The 13,130-nt window shown below is 35.4% G+C and overlaps 1 protein-coding gene across 2 annotated transcripts in view; it reads right to left on the bottom strand.

The window, feature by feature from the left end:
• TTBK2 (tau tubulin kinase 2) overlaps window positions 1–9,182 on the bottom strand; it is a 109,020-nt gene extending 99,838 nt beyond the window's left edge. The window contains exon 1 of one of the 2 annotated variants that reach the window (XM_014459498.1): window positions 9,040–9,182. In XM_014459498.1, coding sequence (XP_014314984.1) covers window positions 9,040–9,136 — 97 coding nt within the window. In that variant the 5' untranslated portion in view covers window positions 9,137–9,182. The remainder of the gene's footprint in view (window positions 1–9,039) is intronic. The other variant, XM_023757535.1, reaches the window with a different exon arrangement.
• Window positions 9,183–13,130: the final 3,948 nt, after the last annotated feature.

The raw sequence follows: 13,130 nt of genomic DNA on the forward strand, positions 1-13,130 counted from the left end.
AGGCTCCTCCACGGCCCAGACCCTGGTCGGCAAGTGTCGATTAGAGCGAACCAATCGATGTGTTTCTCTCACATCGGTATTTCTCTCTGTCTTTCCCTCTCTCTTCCACTCTGTAAAAAGCAATGGAAAAATATCCTCAGGTGAGGATTAAAAAAAGAAAAGATAAAATAAAATGCATTATAGAGCTTGAGCTTCATTGAGTTAACTTGACAGTGATACAAAAAGAAGGGCCTGGTGTGGCTCAGTGGTTGAAAGTCCACCCATGAACCAAGAGGCCACCAGATCTATTCCCAGTCAAGGTACTTGCCCGATTTGCAGGCTTATCCCCAGTAGGTCTTTCTTTTCTTTTTTTCTTTTCCCTCTCTTCTTTTCTTTTTTTCTTTCTTCTCTTCCCTTCCCTTTTCCTTCCTTCCTTCCTTCCCCTTCCCTTTCCTTCATCCCTCCCTCCCTCCCTTCCTTCCTTTCCCTTTCTCTCTCTTTCTCTCCCCATCCCTCTCTCCTGCTCCTTCCTCCCTCTCTAAAATAAATAAAAACATATACATATTTTTTTTAAAAGGGGTGTCCTCTACACCAAGTCCACAGGAAAAATAATTCCACCAGGAAATCAAAATACAAAGGCTCCTTCCAGCTCTCATGAGAAAGCCCATCTAACAATCCCTTCGTTTCTAAGTAGCTCACCAGGAGCTGAAGGAATATAGCAGAAGGAAGTTTCCAAACTCATCTTTCTAGATAACCATCAAAGAAAATTCTATCATTTAAATGTTTTTCTTCTAAAAGCTGAATAGCTTTATATTTCACATGTAGATGTGTAGTACATTTTAAGTTCATTTTTGTATAACTTATGTGGTTAAGGTCAAGGTGCATTATTATTTTTTAAATATATTTTTATTGATTTCAGAGAGGAAGGGAGAGGGAGTGGGAGAGAGAAACATCAGTGATGAGAGAGAGTCATTGATTGGCTGCCTCCTGCATGACCCACACTGGGGGACAAACCCAAAACCCTGACATGTGCCCTGAACAGGAATCAAACTGACATTCCAGTTCACAGGGCAACGCTCAACCACTGAGCCATGTCGGCCAGGCAAAGTGCTTTATTTTTGTATGTGGATGTCCAATGTTCCAACACCTCTTATTGAAAAGAATATTCTTTTTTCACTTAGAAACTTTGGAAAAAAACTATTGGCCATATTTGTGTGGTTCTATTTCTGGAATTTCTATTCTATTTCAGTGATCTATATGCCTCTCTCTTTGCTAATACCACAGTCTTGATAATGGTAGCTTTGTACTGAGTTTTAATTCATGTAGTTTGGTTTTTCTAACATATTTCATTTTCAAAACTGTTCTGGCTATTCCAGGTCCTTGACCTTTCTATAGAAATTTTAGAATCAGTTTCTCTATAACTACAAACAGTGCTATTGGGATATTTATTGATGATGTGTTAAATCTATAGATCAGTTTGGGGAGAATGAATGTCTTTATAGTGAATCTTCCAATTCATGAATATGATATGTATCTCCATTTAAATGTTCTTTGATTATTTTTAATCAGGGTATATGGTTTTCAGCATAGAGATACATATTTTATTAACTTTAAATCTAAGTATTTCATTTTGGGGAGCTATTGTAAATTTTTTAAAATACAAATTTCAATTGCTTACCATTAACATATAGACATATGATTGCTTTTTGTGGATGACCTTGAATCACCTGCTAAACTCATTTATTCTAGAAAATTATGTGTGGATTCCTTGGGCATGACGTCAATCATGCCATTTGCAAATAGGGACAGTCTTATTTCTTCCTTTGCAATCTATATGCCACTATTTCTTTGAATAGTTTTGCTGAACCACACTCATTCTCTTCTAATTCAGGGTTTCTGATGACATAAATGTTAGACTTTATGATAGTGTCATAGGTCCCCAAGACTATTTATTTTTAATCTTCATTTTGTTGTTGTTACAACTGGATTTCTTTTTTCTTTTTTTTTCAATTAGGTGTACAAAGTATTTTTGGCTTAAGTGCAGCATAAGCCTATGGGTTTTTTGTTTTGTTTTTAAGTTTCCGAATGGATAATTTCTATTGATCTATTTTCAAGTTCACTGATTCTTTCATCTGTCATGTCCACTCTATTGAGCCCATCCAGCAATTTTTAAATTTCCATTATTATATTTCTCAGTTCTAAATTTTCATTTAGTTCTTGTTTATCTTCTATTTCTTTGCTGAGTTTTCTTTCTTCTTCTTTTTTTTTTTTTATCTTTCCACTCATTCCTGGAACATTTAGTTCTTTCTATCTTCTATTTCTTTGCTAAGACTTATCTTCCTGCCCATTCCTGGAATATGGTCATTATAGCTGATTTAAAAGTCTTTGAGACAGCCTGGCTGGTGTGACTCAGTGGTTGAGTGTTGTCCTGTACACCAAGAGGATGCCAGTTCCATTCCCGGTCAGGGCACATGCCCAGGTAGTGGGCCCAATCCCCAGTAAAAGGTGTGCAGGAGGCACCAACCAATGTTCTCTCTCGTCAGTGTTTCTAGCTCTCTCTCCCTCTTCCTTCCTCTTTCTCTGAAATCAATAAAAACATATTTAAAATTTTTTTTTTAATTTTTGAGATAATTTTAACAACTGTGTGATGTTGGCATTGGGATCTGTGTTTTCTTTTCCCATGTGAGTTCAGATTTTTCTGATTCTTTGTAAGCTGAGTAATTCTTTTTAAGCTGAGACATTTTTAATATTATGTTGAAACTCTGGTTGTTATTTAAGTCCCACTGCGCATGTTTGTTGAGTTTTGGGGGTTTTTTTAAGCCAGTAATTGACCCAGTTGGGTTCATACTTCAAGTTCTGACATGTCTTCTGTGGATTGTGTTTCCAATTTCAATTCAGTTAAGTGTTTCATAACTGTCCCACATAGTGTCCAGTTTAGGGATTGGGGGGTGGTCTATCCCATAATTCCGTGCTCAACATTTTCTTATGCTGTTTAGAATCAGGCTCACGCAAGCAAAACTTGGAAGTCAGCTCAGCAGTCCATAAGCAGCTTTAAGTGGTTTCCCTGCAATCTTCTGGTTCCCTAGGACTCTCCTTTTTAGGCCTTCCAACAGAAAGCTGGGCTTCATTACACACCCTTTAGTGTGTACTTCCCATGACTGTGTCAGAAGTCAGGGCCCAGGGTGAGCAATAGAAGAGCTAAAGGAGAAGAAAAGCAATGGAATTTGCTCCACTCTCTTAAGACCATAGTTCCTTCAATTGGAGAGGAAGGTTCCCCTCCCTCTGAGATTTAGGCTCCTGCCTGACCCCGTTGAGACCACTGTAGTCACTGCCAAGAATTGTTTGAGGCCTAGGGTGTAAGAGAATGAAGAAAAGAAAACAAAGAAGAAAAAAGAAAAAGATGTGGGATTGCCACATTTTCTCTGAGCATTAGGAAACCCCTTTCCTGCTCCTTGAGTCAGAACTAGAGGACTTCTCCTGGTTCTTTTTCTGTCCGAGTTAATAATGCTCACTTCCAAGTTTCAGGATATGTTAAGTTCAGGCGGGGGTATACTGGAAGAAAAAAATGGTAAACTCACCGCCAGTTCACTGGTACTCTGAATTCTGGTCTTCTTCCCCAATCTGCCTCCTACTATTTATTTTTTGAGTCCTCAAATAGCCACTCCAAGCATTCTGTCCAGGTTTTATAGCTGCATTCAGTGGGAGAGACAGGGTGAAGTATGCTTACTCCATCTTATCTGGAACCAAAACCTGGACTACTGTTTTTCATAACAGGCTTTGTAGAACTGATTGATTAAACTATTTGTATAACTTTGATTATAAATTAAAATTTTTAAATAAATCCTGTAGTAATCTTATCTAGGAAAAAGGAACAGGCAATCTAGTAGAATCACATTTTTTTAAGCATACATATTTTTGGATATTACATGCTTAGGAAAAAAAAAGTGAAGCTCTTAATTTTACGTTGCTTTATTTCTTTAAATCTTAGTTTACCTGTGGATTTTATAAATACTAGGCCTATTATAAATTTATTTTAAAGGAATAAAGAAAGTAGGAATTATCCAAAGCATAAAACAGAGGAAGCAGAGTTGCAGATAAGAGGCCATAAACTGTTTAGGAACTGAAAAAAACATGCCACGTTAAGGTGGGTAGACTTTACCTGAGAAAAGGAAGGCCCTGAAATATTTTAGCAAAGGTGGGGGAGTGACATGATCCAATTGATATATCTGAAGGATCACTCCTGCTGCAGAACATAAAGGTGCACAGAAAATGAATCTTACTGTCTGAATCTAAGGAGTCACATAAAGTTGCAGAACAGTAACATATGATTCCACATATTGTTGGGGGATATGGGTAAGGGAGGGAGATTTTTTTAAATTTTAATTTTAGAGAGGGAGGAAGAAAGAGAGGGAGAGAGAAACGTCGATGTGAGAGATACATGGATTGGTTGGCTCCCCTAGGTACCCCACCCAGGGTTCTAACCCACACTGAAATATGTGCCCTGACCGGAAATCAAACCCATGAGCTTTTGGTGCATGGGACAATGCTCCAACCTACTTGAGCCACACCAGCCAGGCCAATGGAGGAAGATTTTATAGATACACACAATCACATCATCATATATGTCATACGTGACATATATATGAAATATATAATGATATGGTTATATATCAATGCATATAATTATGTGATTATATAAATGTGTGAATAGGTATATTTATAATATGTATTGCATGTTTCTGGAAAAAACGCAAGAAACCAGTAACAATGCTAAACTTTGGAGGAGAAAGAGGGGCTAAGAAAAAGAAACTTACTTTTTACTTTATTCTTCTATTTGAGTTTTAAATTTTTTTACTGTGAACATTTATAGACTTTAAAAGGTTGTAAACAAAATGGAGGAAGGTCTTATACATGCATAGATAAAAGAAACGTATAAGATATTATAATACAAGTATGAATGAACCTAATATTCAGTAGCACTGTTCCTAGCACATAGTAAGCACTCAGACACTGCTATAGATCTCCCCACAAATAAGATATTCTAAAGTAAGTTCACAACCCAAAACAGCTTTTTAATTAAGTTACATTACATTAATTTACTATGTATTTTTAAGCATTCGGAAATTTAAAGAGAAGATAAAGGGTAAGAATGGATTTTGAAATGTTTATAATTTTTATATTATATTTTTACTATAAAAAAGTTCGCATTATTCTTTTCCATTTTTTAAGCACCAAAGAGAATTTATAAAGGAAAAAAGTAAAAGATCCTCTCCTTTCCTGGTACCTCTAATTCTAATACCTAAACATAACCATTCCCAATGACTTCTTGAGTTCTGTATGATTCCAGACTTTCTTTGTGCATATAAAAAGCATATAAATACATGTGTTTGTACATATATACATTACATTCTATTTTAAGGAAATGAATCTCTGCTCCTTAAAATAATCTCGACCTATTCTGGTTCCTATGTGCCATTTTTCTAGGCTCAAATAGAGTAGTGAATAGACAAATCCCCGAGCTAGCAGATATGTTAAATCTCCCAACTAGGTAAATGTTAAAGTGAACATCCTGAACAAATAAAGTTCTCAGAGATCTCCTAACACTCTTTAATGAAACCTTATACAGGGCAAGCAAAATTACTTTAAGGGGAGAAATGCACAGGATGAAACAAACAAAAGGGCAGATGATAGATTAAAGGATACAATGAAGAGTTTATTCCTAACCTTTTAGGACCCGTAGTTTGACTACTATGCTCTTCCACAAAATGAATTATCAAAGATCGTATAACACTTTTTGATGGAACAGATGATCCTTCACGAGGGCAAGCAACTTTGGAATAACTTTCATAGGCAGCCTTTTATACTGGAAAGAAATTACACATATCTTACATTCTTATGACTAGGGAAAGGGAGTAGTCGTACTTCACAGCAGTAGCTGGAGACTTCAAGCAGGGAAGGCAGAAGAGGTACAGTTGCTCTTCTGTAATAGTACCCCTTCTTCCCAACTCTCAGAGCTGTGCTCTGCAGTCTCCAAGGCAAAAGTAAAACCCAGAATCAATATCTCAGGGTAAAAAAGTCCCTGCTAGTCCGAATAAAATCACTTCTTTATGGGTCATGTTGTTTTTCTCTGCACTGATATGGGGCAAAACAAATTAATTCCCAACTACTTCTACTGAGAATAAAACTATTTGGTTATCAAACAATGGCATTTACTTTATTATTTCTTGCTATTAATAGGATCCTCCCTTGCTTTTAGAGGATTCTCAACCTGTGGGTCGCGACCATCGGAAAACACATAGAGCATATCAGATATTTACATTACGATTCATAACAGTAGCAAAATTACAGTTATGAAGTAGCAACGAAAATAATTTTATGGCTGGGGGTCACCACAACATGAAGAACTGTATTAAAGGGTCGTGGCATTAGGAAGGTTGAGAACCACTGATAGGATAATTTTTTAAATAATTAAATAAACCTTTAATTAATCACCTTCTCATCCAAGGTAATATTCAAGTTGGTGTTTGAAAGAACACAAGAGATAAGATATGCTGATCATCCACAACATGACATAGAGGGCTAAAATAGCACAGAAAGGCAGGACAACTTTCTAGTCATTCAGTGACTTAAGTAGTGATTTTTAAATACTTTTTTTAAAATCCTCACTCGAGGATATGTTTATTGATTTTAGAAAGAGAGGAAGGGGGAGAGAGAAAGAGAAAGAGAAACATGGATATGAGAGCGAAACATCGACTGGTTGCCTCCCTTATATGCCCCAACTGGGGATGGAACCCACAACATAGGTATGTGCCCTGATAGGGAATCAAACCCACGACCTTCAGTCTGAGGGCTAATGCTCTATCCACTGAGCCAAACCAGGTAGGGTAAAATAATTTTGTTAGCTGTTTGACTATTATGTTTATGTTAATAAAAAAGGAATCCCTTAATGTAAATTATGGACTTAGTTAATGACAGTGTATCAATATTGGTTCACCAATTGTAACATGTACCACACTAATGCAAGATGTTAATTATAGGGGAAAGTGGGGATGGGAGGGAATATGGGAAGCTGTACTTTCTGCTCAATTTTTCTGTAATGCTAAAATGGTTCTAAAAGGTAAAATTAAAGAAAAACTAGAACATAGGCTTCCTCTCCAATGAGGTCCTCTAATCCATTCTTAAAACTGGTCACCTGAATCATTTCCACAGCCTTATTACTTCACTTTTCCAATAATACAGACCCCCCAAATTTTCCTAAAGTTTAACATAAACAACCTTTAATATGTTCTCATATTTTTTTATGTGTGTGAGGGTAAGTGGCTAACACAGTGATGGCGAACCTTTTGAGCTCGGCATGTCAGCATTTTGAAAAACCCTAACTTAACTCTGGTGCCGTATCACATATAGAAATTTTTTGATATCTGCAACCATAGTAAAACAAAGACTTATATTTTTGATATTTATTTTATATATTTAAATGCCATTTAACAAAGAAAAATCAACCAAAAAAATGAGTTCGCGTGTCACCTCTGACACGCATGTCATAGGTTCGCCATCACTGGGCTAACACGTGTTATGTTCCAATAGATACACTTTAATGGATTCACAAAATCAACAAAGCTCTCATAGACAAAGCACTGTCTGCAAATACTGATATATCTCCAAATACTGCCTCCCCAAAACCCACAAATTCCCTATCTGTCTGATACTTCATGACTCTATAAAATAAAGAATATTTCCTTCTTCTCCTTCTTTGTCTTTAAAGGAGCCCTGATCTATGAGAGAGACATACTGAAGTATTTATAGATGATATATGTCTAGGATTTCTTTTTAAATACTCCAGCATGGTAGGGGAAAATGTTAAAGGAGTAAGATTTAGATGCAACAAGACTGAGCAAATGCTAATACTTATTGAAACTGAGTACTATGTGAATGTTCATTATATGATTCTCTATTTTTTATATATTTGAAATTTTTCATGATAAAAAGTTAGGGAAAAATCTAATTTAAGATTTGACTATCTCACCTGCAAGATTCTAGATATGTATCAAATTTTGTTAAGATTATAATGGAAATCTAACTTTTTAAAAAGTACCTTCTGATGGTAGGTTCATGAGGTACTGCAGAATTACTAGTGATCAGAGTTAAAATCATAGGACAGAATATTTTTTCCTCTTACACCAGAGAATATTTTTACCTCTTAATAAGTTTTATGGTTCTATTTACTAGGGATACTTTAGATAATAATGAATGTAGAAGTACTAGCAAATAGGCCTACAGACAAGTGTTTTAGTTTTAGAAGTGACTAAAATATTCAAATACATCAGTAAAAACCAAGTACAACTTAGAAGTGTAGCTTGAACATTAACTTACCAGACACTGAATAACTGCACAAATTAATAAGCATAACACAAATAAACCTATTTTTCTTGTTCTCCAAAAGCGAAATATTTCCTGTTGCACACACCAAACAAGTCAATCCAAGACTAGTGACGTGGCCATCGGCTGCTAAAATATTCGCTGCTAGTATTAGTGGAGAGAAATGGTGCACCTGCACGTAAGGTGCGTAAGGGAAATGAATGTAACACAATTACAGTAATCAGTCACTGGCAAACGTTGTAGTTCATTATTAATAATTATGTGTAACAGGATATTGTAAAAATTAAGTTACAAAATTTTTATTAAAACGTTTTACATACCGTTATATTGGCCGGCAGCCGAAAGGCCCCGATCAGCCAGGCCTAGGGACCCTACCTGTGCACCAGGCCTCTAGTTTTACAATAACATTTATGAAAACACTTTCTAACACAAAATGTTTCAGGTAATTCACTCTCTCTCATCCCGACTCACCATGAAAACAAATTGCCAAAGTCCAATTACTCTAAACAATCAATCTTTCTACTATTACTAGCTAGTGGTAAAATTTCCAAGAGAAATATGTTCAGTATGTTTATACCAATATGGCACTAGAATATTTAATTAATAGTTAGAGAATGTAACTGAGGTTCAGAAAGAAAATAATAAATTATAAATTGTTTGATATCATACAAAACAACTTACCTTGTAGTTTTTTCAACACAGCAACCTCCATTTTCAGAACTTGTTTTGGTTGTTGGGCTGATTCTACCTTCAGTGCAACGTTTTCCCTGGTAAGCATGTCCAAGGCATCGTAAATTTCTCCAAAGCCCCCACCCCCAATCTTCCTCAACTGCATAAGAAATAAGAACACACAAAAAATTACTAGAAGTTTAACTGGAAACCAATTAGTCTCTGATATTAAATATAATTTTGCTACTGCTGTTTTATTATAAAGAGATCTTAATATTATTAAATTAACCATGACATGCCAAGAAGAAATGTCTAGAAATAACATCAGAACCTTTTCCACAAATTTATCCACAAAGAGTTAAAAAATCATTTCAGCCACAAACTATTTTAAAATTTGGTCTACAGTTAGCATTAGAACTGTCACAAAAACAATATCTGAAAGTGATTTGTTTGATTTTAAAATTTGGTCTACAGTTAGCATTAGAACTGTCACAAAAACACAATACCTGAAAGAGATCTAGTTTTACAATAACATTTATGAAAACACTTTCTAACACAAAATGTTTCAGGTAATTCACTCTCTCTCATCCCGACTCACCATGAAAACAAATTGCCAAAGTCCAATACCAGATTTGTCTCAGCAACCAGATTTGTTGTTTTAATTCTAAGGTAATCATTTGAAGACTTTTTAAACCATGAAATATTTTTGCCAGTTGAAATCTTATCTGGAACCTAACTGAGATGTGTATGTGGGGAGTTTGGGGTAGAAATAGGGCAGCCAGAGCCAAGCCCTCTCCGCAGCATTTACCCTCCTTTCTGAGGAACTGAACAGGCTTCAAAGGGCACACAGAAAACTCCTGTATTAAACTGGAGTGCATGTTGTTTCTTCAAGCTAGAAACAATATGCAATTAGCCTTCTTCCATTTCCTGAAACTAGGTCTCTCTTTACCACATTATCAAACATCTAAATGTACTATAATATAGAAAGTCATCACTGGAGGCACAGTCCTGAATCCTCACCACCTCAGAGGACTCACCTCAAGTCCCACTCCTTTCTCCACTGGGTCAATACTGATTACTCTATCTAGGCTGATTTCTTTATCTTCTGAATTTCTACAGGAATTATTTGCTTAATCACTTAATAATTTTACTAGGCTTAATACCTGCTCAGATAACACTTGTATTAACCCCATCCTGCTTCTTTATCTTTTATGTTGATTACTTTTCCAACTTTCCATTGTCAGTGCCCTGGCCCTCTATAGTGAAACTAAGCTTCTTCAAAGAGAAGGCCACTCCATTATTTTTTGTTTTCCCCAAGCAAAACAAAAGTGATAACTATATATACAGGGTGAGGAAAAGTAGTTTGACAGTTGTTCGTATGGAAAATAATACAATAATTAATAAATAATAATGCAAGAATAAACTGTGTTTTGTGTACTCACAATTACAAACCTCCTTTTGTCCCACCCTGCATTGCTAAGTAACCATTCATTGCTTTGTACACATAAACCATAATCCTTCTTTATTCTGGTTTGGTGATGATGGGAAGAGATACCAGGAGGAACTCAGGTATGAGTTTAGAATTTTAAAAAAGTTCCAGAACTTAATTTTGGTTAAGTAAATTGCTTTCTGTTGAGTCCTGATTGGTACTTGTGAGTCTTTATACATATACATTCATTAAACAAAGCCTAGTGTAACTTAAAAAGCTCATAAAAAGTAATGAGAACATTTTTCTAATTATGGACTGTGATGAGAGGTGGCTTCATGTTTTTTTTGTTTGTTTTTTTCCACAAAAAAAAACCTTACCAAATGACGGAACAAAAAAATCTAGGCTGAAGTAAATAATTTTGCTCTTGGTCTATTCTTATAATGTCATCTGAACAACAGTAGAGCATTAATTTTTTATTGAACTTGACAAAGCCCTAAGACATCAGTGCTCATGAGGGAAAGAGACAGAGAGTTTAGTGTGATGGGGTAATGCAGATTAGAGAAAGAATAAAGGTAAGGCCTATGACAGATTTTGTTTTTAAAGACGTCCACAAATTGCCCATCATTTTTACTTCGTCAGTGTGACCCTGCTGCTTCCCCATCAAGAGGTAGAGTCAAGTCCATTTCCCCACCCCCTTAAATTTGTGTGAATCTTGTGACTGCTTTAACCAACAGAACATGGCAAAGTAACACTGCAAAGTTCTTAACCAGCCCTTATAACTTTTGTTAACTTGTTTCTCAAGAGCTAGCCACCTGAGAAGTCATAGCCCTTAAAGAGGTCCTAGAAAAATGAGCCACCAGGTTGCGGGGGGTGAGGGAACTAAGGATCCCAAGGTACCAAACAAAACATCTGGAAGTGAATCCTCCAGACCAACCAACCTTGCTAGTACCACATGACTAAGGGACAAACCACCACCCAGGCTAACTCTTCCCAAAGTCCTAATCCACAAAATTGTGAACAAAATGAGTAACTGTTTAAGCCTCTAAATTTGGATGTAGTTTGTTATATAAAAGTAGATAACCAAAACACAATCCTTAACAATGACTTGGCGACATTCTCTATGTATTAGCTCTAATTATCAGGAAAGAACAACTATGCCAGGCATAGTTTCATTTGCCACCTTTTGATATGTCTCCTGGCGAACAGCCAATCTTTATTGCAGCCCGTACTCCAAAGCTCTTACCTAAACAACACTCACTCCTGACTTACATAAAAGATTACCAATTGTTGGAATCTCCCTGCACCAATCCATGATGATGACATGGTCTTTTCCTTACATTTACTTAAGTAAATTTTCAAAGCCTATTGAATTGCCCGATCAAATGTACTCTAAAAACAAAATTTTTATTTCTAGAGATCTTCTTTTTCCAAACTGTTGGTAGGTTAAGGAAACCACTAAAATAGTTTTGCTAAACCTGCTAATGGAACAAAATTTTAGGTAAGAAAAGATTGGGTATATTTTGTTTTGGATATACTTAAATATTCCAAAACGAAAATAGCTCTCTTAAGAGGAGGAGAGATGGCAGATTTCAAGTCTAGGGCAAAGAAGCCATCAAAAGACTGCTAGGATCATGTTCAAAGAACTCCGGAGACAACCTGAAGGGTGTCCCCTTAGTAAAATGAGACAATTTGAACATCAATAAGGATGAACTAAAACACATTAAATTTGTTTAAATCCATGGCTTCTTAGTTATAATTTTTAAAAATTTCTTAGCTGTAATTTTTAAAATTCTCTTCAGACTATGGTCACTTTCAGACTATGTTAGGGAGCCAATTCATTATTTTGAAAATTGATAAATTAAGAAAAAGAATCAAGCATTTATCCTGTTTTCCTAATAAAATTATATATCAGATAAACAGTTGATGAGAAATTTCACTTTATAATGTACTTTAAATAATAAATGAAAGAATGCTAGAATATCACCAATTTGCAATCCCTAATGAATTAACAGACCTAGACAATGATGAACCACAGTACTAACACCATAAAAATGATGAGCAATAAGATATTATGTTTCTCCTATTGAAAGTTCACAATACCTTTTATGAGAAAAATGCCCCCATTTCAGATTAGATTTGAACTCATATTTAATCAAACCTCTACGCATAATTAACAATTTACATAAAATACATGACAGAGAAACATGTTAACACCACATGGAAGCAATTGGAAAAATCCAAATCATGGAAAACTGTACAGGCAAATAGCCTAGTTTCTCCAACAAATAAATTGTAAGTAAAATGAGATAAAGAAAAACCTAAAAATTAAAAAACTTAAATGATATCACCAACAGCAATATCCAGATTTTATTTGGATTTGATTCAAACCATTAAAAATTTTTTCTGATACATTGCCTTGGGCAAGGGAAACAAAAGAAAAAATAAATAAATGCGACTACATCAAACCAAAAAGATTTTGCACAGCAAAGAAAATCTTCAACAAAATGAAAAGAACCCACTGAATGGGAGAACATATTCGGCAATGATACATCTGATAAGGGGTTAATATCCAAAATACCTAAGAAACTCATACAACTTGACACCAAAAAAAACAAACAATCCAATTAATAAATGAGCAAAGGACCTGAATAGACACTTCTCCAAAGAGGACATA

Source organism: Myotis lucifugus, unplaced genomic scaffold (assembly GCF_000147115.1).
Source record: "Myotis lucifugus unplaced genomic scaffold, Myoluc2.0 scaffold_109, whole genome shotgun sequence".
NCBI classification, from domain to species: Eukaryota; Metazoa; Chordata; class Mammalia; order Chiroptera; family Vespertilionidae; genus Myotis; species Myotis lucifugus.